Here is an 18,506-nt window from a genome sequence, read left to right on the forward strand (position 1 = left end):
GGAGACTCCCGAAAATTCTTTACCATTAAATTCTGGTACCAAAGGGGCTTGTCACATACCATTGCATATCTCAACGAGATAAAAGTAGACATATCAGAGAGTAGAAATTATAAATTTTCTTCATTAAAAACAATAATCTTGGGCTTCCCTGGTGGCGCAGTGGTTGAGAGTCCACCTGCCAATGCAGGGGACACAGGTTTGTGCCCCGGTCCGGGAAGATCCCACATGCCGTGGAGCACCTGGGCCTGTGAGCCAGGGCCGCTAAGCCTGCACATCCGGAGCCTGTGCTCCACAACGGGAGAGGCCACAACAGTGAGAGGCCCGCGTACCCCCGACAAAAAAAAAAAAAAAAAGAAAACAATAATCTTCAAAGTAAAGATTTTTTTTTCAAAAAATATTTGAGATCTCAGTTTATTATCGAGATGACAGACTAGTATACAAATGTAAATTGTAATTTTTACTAACTTTAATGAAAAAATACTTCACACAAAGATTTGGAACAAATGCACAAAGAGACTCGGCCTTGTGTCAAAATTAATGCATGGCTTAGCAATAAGTCTATTGTCACATAAGCCAGAAATAACATTAATTAAAGTCAAGCCATTTCCATATTGTTTTTGTACTTAACTAAAATCATTCTCCAAAAATGCACCATTATCCAATATTTATGCTCATAAATACTGTGTGTGTGAAGCATTTTTTATGCACTTAGTATTAACATATACTCTCTTTCTTCAAAAGAATGCAGACTTCAAAGATAACAGTTTTTGAAAACGATGTTGCCATGGCTCCCTGGGCAGTTTTCTCCACTTAATTCCTGAGGTTTGAGAATAGGTTCAGATGGCCCACAGGAGAAAGAATGTAGAAACAGAGAGCCAGGAAAGGGCAGGGGGCTGGGAGGAGGATAAAAAAGGATATATGGAGATCGATCTATCTATTTTAAGGGAATAATCTGTGAAGCAGAGATGATATTAAGACACCAAATAAACAAAAATATCCCCAAGAATTATGTTTCTTGATTTAAAAAAAATTATTCAGTTAATACAGTAACACTGGCATTAAATGGTATAAAAAGGGTATTTTTGTTGACCAAAGGTACTGACAGATAACAAAAACAGGAATCTGCCTAACTGTCCCAATGCTCTAATCACATCGATAAAACCATGTCTATAAAGACCACTGGTGTGTAGCATAACCAAGGCAGTGGATTAAAAAAGTCCCCCTTAAATTACTGCAGCCATGTTCTAATATCGAATAGCATTCTTGACCTTGCTAGGTCTTTTCTACTAATAACTTTACAATCTCTGGTCCATTTCTTCCAGCTCCTTTTTGCTCTATCCATCAGTTTTAATCATCTTATCCTGGCACTTCTCACCTTGTAGAACTTCATCCTACTCTACAAGGTCCCTATAAGTCAGGCTGTTCCAACTCCTCAAGACCTCCTGTACAGGCCATGCTTCCCTCTACTGTTGTAGGTGCCCTAAGTGAAGGCATTTAGGCCCTCTTCAGTGGGCATGCTACTATCTAAAAATCTAATTGAAAATTAGATACATGTACATACAGAAAAACAGCAAGCAATAACTATAGGCCTCTAAAAAGCCATGAAAGACATAATTATCATCTTTAATGACAGTAAACAGCTGGAAACAAATCTAATCTCGCCAACCAAATAAAGTAAAAGTATTTATTTCCCACACTGTATTCACTTCCTTAAGTACTTGCAACTTCATTTACAGTCACAGTTTCCCACAACATACTTCCCCCCAAGTAGTCCGCAGACACCCGTTTCCGGTACAGAGCTACAGAACGACAGATAAGCAGCGTCAGCACATCACCCCAACTGCCTAAGGTCAGTGCTGGAACTGGGAAACGAGAGCGTGCTCAGACCACGTGATGGCTGTTCTTTGGGCTCTGCTCCTGAAGAGGAACTAGCAGCAGTCTGATCAGTATCAGACCCATTCTAATGATACTAAGAACTCAAAGAACCTAGATGGGAAGGAGAACTGGATAAAATAGAAATTAATCAAAAGAGGAAATATCACTTATAACGCCTGCATTGTAACAACTATGGTGACACTGATGAACTACAGCCTCTGGTCAAATACACAGTCACTGCCTAGGTTTCCAGGGGCATAAAATCTGCTGTGTGGTCACATCACTTAAGTCTACTCAAATTTTGTTCTGCTTTGTACTGGACAGGAAAAAAGAAGTTTACACAACACTTATATGCTACAAGCTTATTTCAAATTGATCTATGATCCTCAGAAGTTCGTTCTTATAATGGTATATTAACTTATCACTTATTAGCTGAAAAGACAACCTGTAAATTAATACAGTCATTGAAATAAAGACTCCTCTGCTTCTCCAACCAAGTTAAGTTGAACCACAATGGGATGAGAAAATATGAAGAACTGAATGGCAATTAAAAGTACAGTATTTCAAAACTTATGCACTCAACAAGAGGTACTTGAAAGGAAAATTAGAGCCATGAAAGCATAAAGCATACTTTTCTTTCAAATATTCAACTCAAGAAATTGGGGGAAAAAAAACAGAATAAACCCAAGGAAAAAATAAAGAACAAAATGTTACAAAACAGAAAAGAAACAAATAAAACCAAGCTGCTTCTTTGAAAGATTAAAATGGTTAACTCTATAGCAAGAATGATGAAGAAAGCACAAATAACACAAGAAATTAAAAATGAATCAAAATCAAAGATACAAGATGAGAACACTATGAACAACTTCATACCAACAGATTTGTCAAGTTAGATGAAATGGGCAGTTCCACTAAAAATATGAATTACTGAAACTTATTCAAGGAAAACCAGAAACAGACTATTGGAAAATCAAACCAATGATTTAAAGAAAAAAAAAAAACCTCCCAACAATATTCTTCCCAAGACAGTTTTTTGTTTGTTCGTTTTGTTTGTTTTTTTTAATTTGGCCATGCTGCGGGGCATGCGGGATCTTAGTTCCCCGACCAGGGATCAAACCCATGCCCCTTACAGTGGAAGCGTGGAGTCTTAACCACTGGACTGCCAGGGAAGTCCCCCCAAGACAGTTTTAAAGGCAAGTTCTACCAGATCTCCAAAGAACAGTTAAATCCCTAATTCAGGCAAATTTTTCCAGAGAATTCTAAAGAGAAGCAACTTTATGAGATTAGTACATAACCCAGATAACAAAATCTTATGAAGATAATTTGATAAAAGAAAATTAAAGACAATATATGCAAAAACCCTAAATTAAAAATACAAAATCAATGCCAAATCATCGTGAACAAGTAGTATTTATATTAGGAATTCAAAGACGGCTTCATGCTAGAAAACAATGTAAATTACAACATTAATAGATTACAAAAACATATGATCCTCTCAGTTGATTCAGAAAGTACATTAGATAAGATTCACTACCTATTCATGTCTTTCACCACCTATTCATGAAACTTTCTAGTTTAGTCTTAGAAAATAGGAAAAGAATATCCTTAAATTACATATATATGTGTTAGCATACAGTATTTGTCTTTAAAGCCTTACATTCCCTCATTTTACAATGGGGATATCCATAATAATACCTACCTCATACAGAGTCTTATAAATATTACACGAGGTAACTCATTCAAAGTTCTTCACATAGTTCTTCAGTAAACATTAGCTATTAGTATACGTCATGTAAATAAAGTAATTTAGCTATGAAAAGCAACAGGCTCTTTTGATTGTCATAAAATAAGGCATTAAATGCTTTTTAAAAATTACATTGGCTTTGGTCAGCATCAGTGCTAATAAATTACATGCTTTGCAAATCAAGAGTGTTTTTAATTAAATGAAACTAAATAAGCTAGATTTTAAATCATTATCTGTCTCGGGATGAAAACACTTGGGATTAAACTGCTGAAATTTCATTACTCTGAAATTTCAACCTAGTGCAATGTTTCTCCTAAAGTGAAACACTTGTGGCCATGGGTAATATTCAAACTATTTAATGCCCATCCACAACAGACACCAGCCAATACACATGACCAGTGCAGCCTGGCAGAACATCAGCCCTGCTTACCCTTAAGGGTCAGGAACTATCGTTTCTAATGGAAATGATGACCCTCTTCTATGTTTTCTTGTTTTGCTTTTTTTCTAATGCAGAATTGTGACAAACTATCTTATAGGAACACAAAAATCTATTCACTGTGCCAGGTCACAAATGAGGGCAGATGATACTTTTACTGTCATTCCACACATCAAGATAGTTCTCCTATCAGCTCCCACTCTCACCTCCAGGTCACAGCTGTACTCGGTGCCATCTAGGAGGGTCACTTTGCACTGAACAGTTTTGGTCTTCTTGGTGGCTTTCTGAGAGGCCTTCTCTGCTTTTAGCTCATTGGTCTGAACTTCCTTTGTCTCCCTGTTAGCTGCTTCATCTGATTTGTCCTCCTGTATTTCCTTTACCTTCTCCTCTTCTCTCTCTTTACTTACGTCTTCAACAGGCTGTGGAGGAAAAAAATTAAGTTCATTCTAAAGGTGACCAATTTGCAGAAGGCAACACACGAAAAAGGAAAATCTTAAGTAAGAACTGTGATTGTTATAAACACTGCACGCCTAAAAGACTTCAAAAACTTTGCCAGAAAGGGTGTTTTCCTACATTTCTTTCCCCCAATCCGCCTCCAATTTTCTCATTTTGCCCATTTGGCAACGTCAGCATTAAATGAGTAAAAGAAACTACGTCCCAGCAACTACAATTTAAATACCATGTCAAATAATATTTCTAATTACAATTTCATACCATGGCAAAACCTAGGCTTCATCAGGCAACCAAAAGGCACACACATACAAATCTACTTCTTCCTATCCACTGAACCCCTAAATAAATCAAAGATACAAAAGTGCATATTATTTAAAGGAGAGGTAGAAGGATTGAGAGTACCTGTCTAACCCTAAACTGAATAGATATGACCTTTTTATGATCTGCATAAACAGGGGATTTTTGTTTTCTTTTGCTTTATTATTTTGAAAGTTTTAAAAGGAATAACAGGAGAGGGCTGTGGTAGACCCTCTAAGACCCATATTCCAGATACAGTAAGCCAAAGCAGTATCTTAATATAAGATCACTGAAAATGATTCAAAACAAATCCTTTTTGTTAACATGGTTATTCCATCAGAGCTTTCACTTCCAATCACTTCTCAAACACACCTGTGTCTCCAGACTGCTCACCAGAGGTTTCTCTTCCTTGACATCGACCTTAATCTCCTGTTGTTTTCCCTGGACTGTTTCTTCAGCATCACCCTTGGCCTGCCTTTCTTCTTCAGGAAGAGATTCCTCCTTATCTAAAATCTGCTCTTCCCCAACAGCCTGGGTAGGCTCTTTTTTATCTCCTCCGTCTTTGGCCACTACTAAGTTATAGGACTTTTGTTTCTTAAGCCACGGGGGTATGAATCGAGAAATCCCCCTGCTCTCAGATGGATCTTTCTCTTTCTTCTGGCGGCGTGGACTACTTTGGCTTTCAGCTGGAGGAGGTGACTGGGAACCTTTTTCCTCCTCTGGATCAGATGACTGATTCTGCTGATTTTCTGCTACTTCTTTCGGTTTCTCCTTGGTTGCATCTGCTCCTAACTGGTCAGATTCTTTCTTCACTTCAGATGTGGAGCCCACTTCAGTAGTCATGGTCACAGCTTATTCTATAAACAAAACAAAATCACCAAAGGTTATTTTACAAACTCTCCCAGTTTTAGTTTGGACGCAAGGGGCAGGGTAAGGAAGGGTGGGAAGGGTAATGGCAGAAAGATGACAGGGAGAAAACACATTTAGAAAAAGAAGGTTCAGAAGCACAAGAGACAAAGGAGACTGCTACCCTCCAAGCTTATAATTCTCTATCAGAATCAAAGAACCAAAACTAGCACCACAATAGAATTAACTCTCTGATTCTGTACAGAGAAAACTTCAAAACATCAAAAGCTCTAGAAAGATTACTTTTGTTTGATTTCACTTAGCTATAAACAGTAATTCACCCCCAAAATTCAACTTTTTCAGGAAAATTCAATTTTTTAAGGAAAATTACTTTTCTCTATACTTGATATTCCTTATTCTACAATATGAAAATGTTACTGATAATGCTAGAAAATTCTGAGACACATTTACTACAATTTCACACATTAAAACCAAAATTTTTAAACATGTTAGCTATTATAAAAATGAATTTTAAGTGTTGGGGGGCTTAATTGCAAGATAACTAAATCTGGAACAAAAGTATCTTCTTTTTTGTTCCAATATTCAATCCCATAATTCACCATCACTATTCTAATGCAAAAATTAGTCTTCTAAGAAAGGTACTAAAACTATAATCAAAACTCCAAACCTCCATCCCACCCAACCTCATATACAGTTTTCCTAATATATGTGATTATAAGAAAAGTATCTAGGGGTCCCAACCTGAACCAAATGAAGACATCATAGGGGTGGGGGGGAAATGCATCTAATAATCAATCCTATAATAACTAATGAAAACAAAATTGAAATTAAATCTCAAAGTATCTGGCTGTCTAAATTTTACACAAGCAAAGAGGGAGTTTAGAAGAACAGTAGTACCACTGACATAAAAAAAAACAACAGGCAGGCACTTGAAAAGATGCTCAACATCATTAATTGGAGAAATAAAATTAAAAACACAATGAGATATCACCTGACACCCGTGAGAATGGCTATCTTCAAAAAGAACACAAATAACGAATGCTGACGAGGATGTGGAGAAAAGGGAACCCTTGTACACTGCTGGTGGGAATGGAAATTGGTGTAGCCCCTGTGGAAAACAGCATAGAGGTTTCTCAAAAATCTAAAAGTAGAACTGCCATACGATCCAGCAATTCCACTCCTGGGTATATATCCCCAAAAAGCAAAACACTAATTTGAAAAGATACATGCACCCCAATGTTCACTGCAGCATTATTTACAATTACCAAGATGTGGAAGCAACCTAAGTGTCCATCAACAGAAGAATGGATACAGAAGACGCAGTGTATATCTACAATGGAATACTCCTCGGCCATAAAAAAGAATGAAATTTTGTCATTTGCAACAACATGGATGGATTTGGAGGGTATTAAGTGAAATAAGTCAGACAGAAAAAGATAAATACTGTATGATATCACTTATATGTGGAATCTAAAAAATAAAACAGATCAGTGAATATAACAAAAAAGTAAAAGACTCATAGATATAGCAAACTAACTAGTGGTTACAAGTGGGGACAAGGAAAGGAGGAGGGGCAGGATAGGGGTAAAGGATTAAGAAGTATAAACTACTATGCATAAAATAAATAAACTACAAGTATATACTGTACAACACAGGAAATATCGCCAGCATTTTATAATAATTATTAATGGAATATAACCTTTAAAAATTGTGAATCACTATGTTGTACACCTGTAACTTACATAATATTGTACATCAACTATACCTCAATTAAAAAATGAAAAAAAATTAAATAAAAAACAATAGGGGGGCTTCCCTGGTGGCGCAGTGGTTGAGAGTCCGCCTGCCGATGCAGGGGACACGGGTTTGTGCCCCGGTCCGGGAAGATCCCACATGCCGCGGAGCGGCTGGGCCCGTGAGCCATGGCCGCCGAGCCTGCGTGTCCGGAGCCTGCGCTCCCCAATGGGAGAGGCCACAACAGCGAGAGGCCCATGTACAGCAAAAAAAAAAAAAAAACAATAGGGACAGCAGACACAGCACACTGTCTCCTCTCTTGCCAAGGATAAATATACTCAAAGGCCTGGCACCCTGACTAATGGGAAATTTCACAGCTATCTTCAAAAGTGGTACAAACTTGAAAAGTTCAAAAAATAAAATACACTTGATTTTTCTTTTTAAAGATTTATTGATATATAATTCACATTCCATAAAATTCACCCTTTTAAACTGTACAGTTAGTTATTCTAAGCATATTCAAAAGGTTGTGCAACCATCGCCACTGTTTAATCCTAGAACACTTTCATCATCCCCAAAAGAAACACCGTACCATTAACAGTTACTCTCCAGCCTCTCCTTCCTGCAGCCCATGGAAATCACTAAACTACTTTCAGTCTGTATAGATTTGCCTATTTGACATTTCAAATAAATGGAATCATATAACTTGTGGCATTTTCACTTAGCATAACATTTTCAAGGTTCATCCATGTTGTAGCATGTATCAGTACTATACTTGTTTCTTAAAATATTATTCACCGTCTTTTGCAAATCATATATCTGAGGAGTCCTGTATCCAGAATATAAAAAGAACTCTTACAACTCAACAATAAAGACCAAAAAAAGAAATTTTCTTAATGCACAAAAGGATTTGAGTAGAATTTCTCCAAAGAAAAAGTGACCAATAAGAACTTAAAATGATGCTGAACGTTAGCAGTCATTAGGGAAATGAAAATCAAAACCACTATGAGATACCACTTCACATCCACCAGTATGGCTATAATCAAAGGCAGAGAGGAACAAGTATTTGTGAGGTTATTGGAAATTTGGGGACTCTCAACATTGCTGGCAAGAATGTAAAATGGTACAGCCACTCTGAAAAGCAGTTTGGCAGTTCCTCAAAAAATTAAACATAAAGTTACTGTATGACCCAGCAATTCCACTCCTAGGTATCTACCCAAGAGAAATGAAAACATATGTTTACCCCAAAACTTGTAAATGAACGTTTCTAACAGCATTATTCATAACAGTCAAAAAACGGGAACAATCCAAATGGCCACCAACTAATGGATGGATAAACAAAATGTGATACATCCATACAACAGAAAATTAAGTAGTCTTGAAAAGGAAGACTACTGAACCTTGAAAACATTATGCTAAGGAAAAGCCAGATACAAAAGGCCATTTGTATAAAATTTCCAGAAAAGGCAAATCCACAGAGACAAGAAGTAGATTAGTGGTTGCGAAGGGCTGGAAGGAGGCGAGAATGGGAGCAACTGTTAATGGGTACAGGGTTTCTTTTGGGGGTGATGAAAATATTCTGGAATTTGACAGTGGTGATGGTTGAACAGCCTTGTGAATATACTCAAAACCACTGAACTGTAAACTTTAAAGGGGTGATATCTCAATTAAAAAATAATAACTTTTAAATTGTTACATACTTGTAATAGGCGAGCATAAAAACATTCATTCAGTCAGTCAGCCTATATTTAATGGGCCCCTACAATATGCCAAGCCCTAGGCACATGAATAAAAGACTACCTTCAAGGAGCTAGCAGAGTCGGGGTATAGATAAATGAAGAGCATGCTGCTTAAAAAGCACAGCACAAACACTTAACCTGGATTAGGAGATGAGGGTCATTAGGCAAGCCTTTCTGCAAAAGCTGACATTGGAGTTGCTTTAAAATAATGAGTATTCATTATTCAGACAAGAGAATCAAAATGGGAAGCACGTGCCAGGCATAGGCAAGTTGTGTAGAAACATGAGGATATTCCTCCTGTAGGAAACTACAAGTACTGAACAATAAAACACTGTACAAGCAAAGTGGGGGCTTGTGAGTGGGGATGTGCGGGAAGGAGGAAAGTGAATTGCTGATGATGAAGCAGGAGAAGTAGACAGAAGCCAGAACATGAAAGGTTTTACATGTCATGCTAAGAAAGGTCTGGAGGTTGATTTAAAGGCAATGAGAAGTCGTATGAGCACTTTAAGTAGAGGAGTAAAGTAATCAAATTCACATTTGGGATAGCCCAACCTTGCTGTAAAGTACAGGATGAGAGAAGAGAATGAAACAGAAAGGTATCCAGCAGTCTGGTGCTATAATCCAGGCATGATGAGATAATGGTCTGTACTCCGGAGGAAGCAGCGAGGTATAGGATAAGAAATGAATCAAATGGCAAAGACAAAGACTGCACATGACGTGGTGTCTAACTGAAAACAGCAAGTCAAAGAGAAGAAAGAGTCCAGGAAAAGTCCCAAGTTATGAGAGCCTGGGTGATGGTAGAACCATCATGGAAATAGGGAACTCGAGGAAAAGAAGGCCTGGTTGACACAATTAAACTTGATTTTTAGTTCATTGCGACTGAGAAGTCTGTGGCCACTTGACACACAGGTCTTAAAAGGAGACCAAATATGCACTAGAGATACAGATTTGGGAGTTGTCATCACATGAGTGATAGCTAAAAGCACAAGTGACATTGACATCACCTAGAAAAAAAAGTAGAGTTCGAGCTTAGAGGGCCCTGAAGAGAACCCTTGTAACCACCAACATTTAAGGGCCAGGCAGAGGGAAAAGGCACAAGGGTGAGAAGAAATACACAGTGAGACAGGGAGATCAGGGGACAGTAATGTCCTTGAGGGCAATGCTACAAAAGAGGGGACAGTTAGGTAACTATAATATACACATGTCCAATCTTACATCTTATTCTTAGGCACTTAAAGTTCAAAATCATGTCTTCCAGTAAGACCCTCATGAGTACTTGAACTGGCTCCATATTGCACAGAAAATCTTTTTTCCTTCTTTATGGTACCATTTTCGAGGTACCAATTAAGTGGAAAATATTATTTACATTGATCATGAAATGACCAAAGTTGACTTTCAGCATATACTCTCTAATTACATTTTGAGAGCTGGATCAATACCCTGGTAAAATGAAAACAAAAATGCCTCACATTTGTCTGAGCTAACCAAGATAATTGGCAGCTCTCTAATTACTTTGGCTGTGAGAAACAATCTGGAGACTGATCAACTAAAGCTGATTTTGGGTCAAAACATTTCAGAAGCAATGAAATATAAAACTAAATGTTATGTTAAAAGCATTAATATCTGCATTTTCATCCTAAGCTCTATCACTCACTGCTTACTGGGTCAGACATCACACTTAGGATTTCTGCTCCTCACAACATCCTACAGGGTAGCTATTAGTCCCATTTTGCGGTAATAAATGGAAGAGTAGAAGTTAAGTGACTTGTCCAAGGCCACTGAATGGAGGACCACACAGCTGTGCACACCTGTATTTTTTAACGCAGTCACAACTCCATTGTGTATGAAAGACAGAAACAACCAGAGCCCTTGGCTTAGTCCTCAAAGACGATTCATGCCAGTCTGTCAAAACGATTACAGAACAACATGAATCTATTCTGTGATTTGCTATAATTAGCCCTGCCCCTCCCCCAAATAAGAAATATACCAATGAGTTCCCACCACCAAGAAAATCGTATTTGAAGGTTATTACCTGGCCATGTAATCACAACTGAGCTGATGGATCAAAACCAAAGACGAGGGCTTCCCTGGTGGCACAGTGGTTAAGAATCTGCCTGCCAATGCAGGGGACACGGGTTTGAGCCCTGGTCTGGGAAGATCCCACATGCTGCGGAGCAACTAAGCCCGTGAGCCACAACTACTGAGCTCGCATGCCACAACTACTGAAGCCCACGTGCCACAACTACTGAAGCCCGCGTGCCTAGAGCCCGTGCTCCACAACAAGAGAAGCCACCACAATGAGAAGCCCGCACACCGCAAGGAAGAGTAGCCCCCGCTCGCAACTAGAGAAAGCCCACACACAGCAACAAAGACCCAACACAGCCAAAAATAAATAAATAAATAAATAATTAAAAAAAAAAAAGACAAGGTGCTACTACAGACACAAAGAGCGCAGGTAAACCACACCACACCACTGAGTCTCACAAGGCAGTCCTCAACCACAACTGTACTCGAAAGACTTTTAAGTTTTATGAACTTTAGAGCTGAGCAGTGTTGCAAAGGGAAATTACAAGATAAAATACAATGGAAATGGCTAATTGGATTGTAAATATTCAACAATAAGGGGAGATATAATTTATGTAAATAAGTACATTCTTAAAATAGTTTCAAGAGATCAACAGTGTTTCAATCAAACCTAAACACCACCTTCTTTGTTGACAAAGTGGTTTCTTGAACAAATTACCACCATCAAGAAAACACGATTATAGCACATCAGTTTACCACAATTATCATGCCTGTATCGCTCAGAGTTTCCAATGTGGATAAGCCTTTAAATACCACTGCCCACTAAAATGGAAACTCCTGAAGCAGAACACAAGCCCTCTATTAAAATGAAAGCCCCCTGAGGGCTGGGATCTCAGGATCTTTCTCTTTTTTTCACTGCTATGTTCCCAGCACCTAGACTGGCACATAAGGGACACCAGAAAAATATTTACTCAATGAGTGTTGTGAGATCATCTGGCCTAATACCCTCATTTTATCTTATCAACAAGGAAACTGAGGCTCCGAAAGACTAGGAGATTTGCCTGAGATCACAAAGCCAGGTGGGTAAAGCCAAAAACAGAAAGAACTACAGTTTCCCAAACTCAAGCAATGCTCATTCCACTAAGCTTTAATTACAAATACCTAAAATCCATCGTTAGTATAGTTATATAACATACTAAGTAAAGACATCTCTACTTACCAGCAACCAAAAAGAACACTGCTGTGAACAGCCAGCCCACTAGACAGTCATGTGGTTTTGACACAATTACCATGTTGGCATGCTCCATCCGGGTTGACAAAAGTGTTCATTATTGTAACAGCTCCATGAGAAAAAAGCATGCATCATTTAACACACGACCAAGCAGAAAACCATCATCAATAGAGGATCAGCACTGTTTAGGTAAGGAGCTGTGTTATGCGAAACTATTCTTTTTTTCTGATGCTTAAAAAAGGAGGTAAGTTCCAAGATGTTGTCACTACCACTAGCTTAAACCACCTAGCCGGTAACATTATGCTGCTGAGAGCACTAGCCCTTAATCAGAGTACAACAGCAAGCAAAGCCAGGCAAGCAGATACATGCACAACTCTAGACACTCATACAAAGAACTTCAAGCAAGAAGTTCATGCTAATTATTGGGTCCAGATGTTTCCTTAAAACCTTGAGAGAACCAGTGCTGCTCTAAGAGACCTCACTGTGAATAAAATCCCTGAACAGGGTAGGTGCTGCTGCCAGCTGAGTGGCTCCCATCCTCTGCTGAGATCACAAGCAACAGGAGGTCTTTGATTTCTATCAACAGAGCTCAATCCATTCGTTAGGGGACTGAAGGTTTACGAAAGGGGGAAATACGCATTTCTAAACTTGAAAATGCAGGTATGGAGAGAGGCTTTCCTTTGAGTTTTGAGGCAGGAACAAAACTGTGTAACAAATAACAATTAAACTTAAAAAATACTGGCAACGTGTACACAGTTCCAATTCGGTCATTTTCCACTCTGACAAATCCTGTTTTATCTGTCGTGTGACCGGGCAGAGGATATGGTGAGCCACTTTCTGATACCTACGATCACTTGCTTATGTTCATCTCCCCAAACAGCCTGTATCCCAAGAAAAGGTCTTTCAATAGCCCCACGACCTTCCCTTAAAGCGCTGACTGTGAGAGACACAAAACAGCAACCCCAAGAAAGGAATGATTCAGCAACCACCTAACTCTGCTAAGGAAGTAATAAGAGTGATGCTTCTCAAATAATAGCCAACATGTTTTTAAAAAGGGAAGGAGGGGGGCTTCCCTGGTGGTGCAGTGGTTGAAAGTCCGCCTGCCGATGCAGGGGACACGGGTTCGTGCCCCGGTCCGGGAGGATCCCACATGCCGCGGAGTGGCTGGGCCCGTGAGCCATGGCCGCTGAGCCTGCGCGTCCGGAGCCTGTGCTCCGCAACGGGAGGGGCTCCAACAGTGAGAGGCCCGCGAACTGCAAAAAAAAATTAAAAAAAAAAAAAAGGGAAGGAGGGAAAAGGAGGAGGAGGAGGAGGAGGAAAGGGAGGAAACAGGAGAAAGAAATATCTGGAGAGGGAGAAGGAATAACAAAAACAGGCAGACTGAGAGCTGACTGCAAGTAATTCCTCTCCCTTGTAGGTTTATTTTTCTTAAGTGTCAAAAGGTCTAGAAAATACTATATCCCATATCCAAATAAGTACAACTACATTCCAAAGGGACTATTTGTTAGTTTAAATTATCTATATGATGAGGATAAACAAGAGTTATTTTTTAAATAATTCAATGCTGCCCACCCTTACCTTAATAACACATTATATCACTTGTTTGCTTTCTTTAAAGGGTAAAGGACCTATAAGAGAGATAGAACTATTTCTATAAAAATATAAGCAAACATCTGGTTTAAATTAAACCCACATATACAAAAGATACCAACTGTAGCCCTTTGCTAATTCAAGTCTAGGCAGGATCGGGTTACATTCAGAGCATGAATTTCCTCCAACCTTTCCACTTTTTAACAGAACTCAAATTTTGTTCAGCTTTTCTCGCTTTTCCCCCTGCGTGCCAGTGGAGGCTGGCTCCAGATGAGGCCACAAGGTAATGGTCTGCTCGTCTAGGGCAATCGTGGTAGTTCCCCTCCCCTTTGCCAAAAAGACATGTAAAAGGTCTGCCAGTGGGGGCTCCTGGGGAAAGATTCCTCCTTCTAAAAGGAGCCATGAGACGGCCCCTCTTCTTCTTCTGAACACTGTATACATGATTCCTAGAAAGGTTGTTACCATCTTGAATAATCCATGAGAGGGGAAGGTCTAAAGACAAAGTAACATATAGTAAAGGGCATTGGCGAGAGGGTCACAGAGAAGAGGACCAGCCCACTGCGCATGCTACACGTGGCCAGGTCCAGCACCCAGAGTTTGAGCTTCCTGTTATGTGAGATAACATCCTCCCCTACGGTTTAAACAATTAAGCTGGGGTTGTGGTTTCTTGCAGCCACTATTAGCCTCTGTGTAACCTGAGCAAGCATTAGAAAATAAGCCCTAAGAAACTGGGAGCACATGTAGAACCATCTCAGGTAATTATTACTCCCCACTGCGTTTTACGGCCCTCACGCCTAAGAGCCATGGTTGTCGAAATGTTCCACTTATTTCAGATGCTCAATTTTTAAAAACCTAATATTTGAGTTAATGTTAGTGAGATAAACCATTAATTCTTCATTCTAACAACTTTAAATAAAAATGAAACAAATTAAACTATCTTAGAGTTCAAAGTGTAAGGTTCCCCTCCTTCATATATTGGAGAGGAAGGTATATGAAAACCAAGGCAGGGCTTCGCTGGTGGCGCAGTGGTTAAGAATCCGCCTGCCAATTCAGGGGACACGGGTTTGAGCCCTGGTCCGGGAAGATCCCACATGCCGCGGAGCAACTAAGCCCGTGCGCCACAACTACTGAGCCTGCGCTCTAGAGCCCACAAGCCACAACTACTGAGCCCGTGTGCCACAACTACTGAAGCCCGCAGGCCCTAGAGCCCGCGCACCGCAATGAAAGGTAGCCCCCGCTCGCCGCAACTAGAGAAAGCCCGTGCGCAGCAACAGAGACCCAACACAGCCAAAAATAAATAAAAATTTAAAAAAAAGAAAACCAAGGCATTATTCTCTACAATGTCCAAGTCAAATAACACCCAAGATAATTGCTAACAATATTATTTGTTAATAGCAAGCCCCTGCTGTTCTCATCAAGAATCAAGTCAAGAAAGAAATCTGTGCCAGGCAGTCTCCTCCGCAAGCAACTAGGTCATCCTAGGAAGAGCTGCCCTTTCCTGGAGCTCAGTATACCAGAGGCTGTGCATAAATCATCAAGGGTCCCAATACTGCACATCATTCTCATAATCAAAATGCATATAAACCTTGTCATATTGGGCTCTCTGACAGCGCACCCTCACCAAGGTGACAGAGACATCCAGACACTGCTGGCTCTTCATTAATCAACTATGCCCACTGAGTTGTATGGTCAGAATTACTGATGAACTGCATTTGCTCAAATTCCTTCTCTCAGATGGGGCCCTGATTTTTGTAAAGGCCAGAGCCGGAGCTACATTCTTTGTGTGCGAAACGAACTAATCTTTGGATAAAATAACATGATGGTTTGGAGATGAAGTCTGGGAACTAAACAGACCAGGATTAGAATTCCAGCTCTGCTTCATACTAGCCACATAACCACGGACAAGTTATTTAGCGTCACTGAGTCTCAGCTTCCTCATAAGCAAAACAGGGATATTAATACGTACCTGCCGGGTGGCTCTAAGGATTAAATTAGATGCTATACATAAAGTGCCTGGCACATAATAAATTCATAATAAATGGCGGGCCACTGTCATCATATAGGGATTCTATAAAAGAAGGGACTGCATCTGTTTCTTCACTAATGGTAGTGACAGCATTAACAGTAACGACAGAAATAACAATAAATAATAATATCAGCTATCGGTTGAGCACTATTCTAGAGACTCTGCATGTAGCAATCCCTTTAATTCACAACCCTCTGAGGGAGGAACTAAAATTACTCCCACGTTGCAGATGAAGAAGGTAAAAGGAGGATAAATAACATGAGCAGAGCCACACAACCGATAAATGGAAGGGCCAGGATCCAAACCCAGGCCATCCAGCTCCAGAGGCTTTAGGCAATCCTGCCACCAATCCCAAACAACTTCACTGCTGTATAACCAGCACCTAGCATAATTCCTTAAAGTTCATTATTTGTTGAAAAACAAAAATCAATAAGCTATTACTACCATTTGGTAGTTTACAATCCTAAGCAACATGCTCTAATTGAGCCCCTGAAAAGTTTTACCCACTTTCAGGATATGGGTTATATCACTATCTTAGCCCCTTCTTTCAAAACAAATGTTTTCTGAGGACTTTCATAGCATATGTACCAGATATCAGCAATACAGATGAAAGAAGCCCACTCCCAGCCTAGTGGGGGACAGAGGTACCAATATTAGCATTAACGTATATTTAAACCACTTGTCACTAATTCAGAAATTTTGGTAATTTAGATTTAGAAATTAGTTTTGAAAAGCTGGCACGGTTTTCTTTAAAACTACCACGGTCATCTCTTCAGGAAGTCACACTTGGGAAAGCTTGGTTAAACACTCATAAAATACAAATAGGCATCATGCTTTTTAAGGAGCACTTAATTCTCACTCTCAATTGTTTTTGCTAGAAACATGTTTGCTCTCTAGCAAAACTTAAGTAATTTGAATAAAAAGGCAAATAAAATAGTCCTGATTATAAATTCCCTCAACATCAAAAACTCCGAAACAAATTAAGTCGGCTAGGCTGACCAACCCCCCGCAATAGGGAAAAAAGTGGCTACTGGATGAGTACAGAGTTAACAGGAAGAAAAGAAATACAAGGGACACATGAACCCATGACAAGATGCTTACCACACCCATAGTAAAATAAATACAAGCTAAAAAATCAGAATGGAAAAATCCAAAAGCTCAATTATGTAATCATTGAGCAAGACTATGGCAACAGAGGCATTCTCAGATAGTTGCCAGTAAAAGAGTAAAATTACGTACGGAAGATTCATTATAACACTGCTTGTAACAGCAAAAGATCAATGTCCATCAATAGGTGACATTATGCGACATTCACATGACAGAATACTATGCAGCTATAAAGAAATAAAAAGAGGAAGGTTTCCACTCCTGTTATAGAAATATCTCCAAGTTACCATGTTAAGCACAGAAAGCAAGATTCAGATAGCACATATAATATGCTACACCTTGTGGGTTGAAAGCAAAGTGTGTGGGAGGTATAAATATGTGAACCCACATGCACATGTTTGCCCGTATATGCATACAGAAAATAGCAGTGATTATGGGGAATGGTGGTTGACCCTGGGTAGATGAGGTACAAAGGAGCAGATATGGAGACAAAGTTTTCACTGAGCAGAAGTTTGCACAAACTGAAGCACGTAAACACTTTATTAGGAAGGCAATACTTACTCATTAAAATATCTTACGCATTAAGTGAACCCAGCACAAGTGGTCGGCTTCCTTGGAGACAACCTGAATGCCACATTGCCACAAGTGATGGTGTCACCTTGCCCTGTCACATAGTTCTGGCCTCAGAACAGTCTGGGTGCAAAAGCCTTCCAGTCTATTCCAGCTTAGCAGCAGCATTAAGATAGCCTAAAATAAAACTGATTTCCTGGCATATGATGTTTAAGATTATCTCTATATCCTCAAAGAAACCGATTTCTGCTAACCTCCGATCCAGCATACTTCACAAACCCACCTCTTACCCTGTACAGACTGCTCTCCAAAGTGGGACAAGCTCAAAACCTAAGCTTTTAGAGCAGCCAGACATCTTTTAAGAAGTATATTGAGTATCTATTTAAAAACAACAACAACAACAACAACTTATTGTTTTTCCTAATAGTTCCTTAGGAAACCTTGCTAGCTTTTTATCCTCCTTCTCCTCAGCGTGGACTTAAAACAAAAAGCTGTCTTTTGCTAACAATAATACTGGTGCCTACGCAGGCCGGCCAAAAAGATTATTCCTAAATTCTCTGCTGGAGGAGTTGGAACAGGGAACTTGGAAACAGATTTCTCTGAAAGTTGAGGAAATGTTTTCAAAGGAGAGTAAAACAGAATGGGAAGATTCTTACTAAATTCCTAAGCTGGTCACACACAAACATCTCCAGTCTTGGTCAGAAGTTTCCTCATTTATAGGGAAAGGCAGGAATAAAATTGGCTGGACCAGCACAAGGATGTCATGTTTCCTATCCACACCCCTTCCCTGCCCAGCATCTGGTCCTCTGCGC

The 18,506-nt window shown here is 39.5% G+C and overlaps 1 protein-coding gene across 26 annotated transcripts in view; it reads right to left on the minus strand.

Moving 5' to 3' along the window:
- The window catches only part of EPB41L2 (erythrocyte membrane protein band 4.1 like 2), a 277,512-nt gene that overhangs the window by 170,565 nt on the left and 88,441 nt on the right, over nt 1-18,506 (minus strand). For 23 of the 26 annotated variants that reach the window (XM_081250611.1, XM_081250619.1, XM_081250621.1 and 20 more), the window contains 2 exons: nt 5,178-5,662; nt 4,262-4,474 (listed from right to left, as the gene is read on the minus strand). In XM_081250611.1, the coding sequence (XP_081106737.1) occupies nt 4,262-4,474; nt 5,178-5,648 (684 nt within the window). In that variant the 5' untranslated portion in view covers nt 5,649-5,662. The remainder of the gene's footprint in view (nt 1-4,261; nt 4,475-5,177; nt 5,663-18,506) is intronic. The other 3 variants (XM_081250602.1, XM_081250609.1, XM_081250615.1) reach the window with 1 other exon arrangement.

The sequence above is a fragment of the Mesoplodon bidens genome, assembly GCF_964165515.1.
Source record: "Mesoplodon bidens genome assembly, chromosome: 12".
Lineage (NCBI taxonomy): Eukaryota > Metazoa > Chordata > Mammalia > Artiodactyla > Ziphiidae > Mesoplodon > Mesoplodon bidens.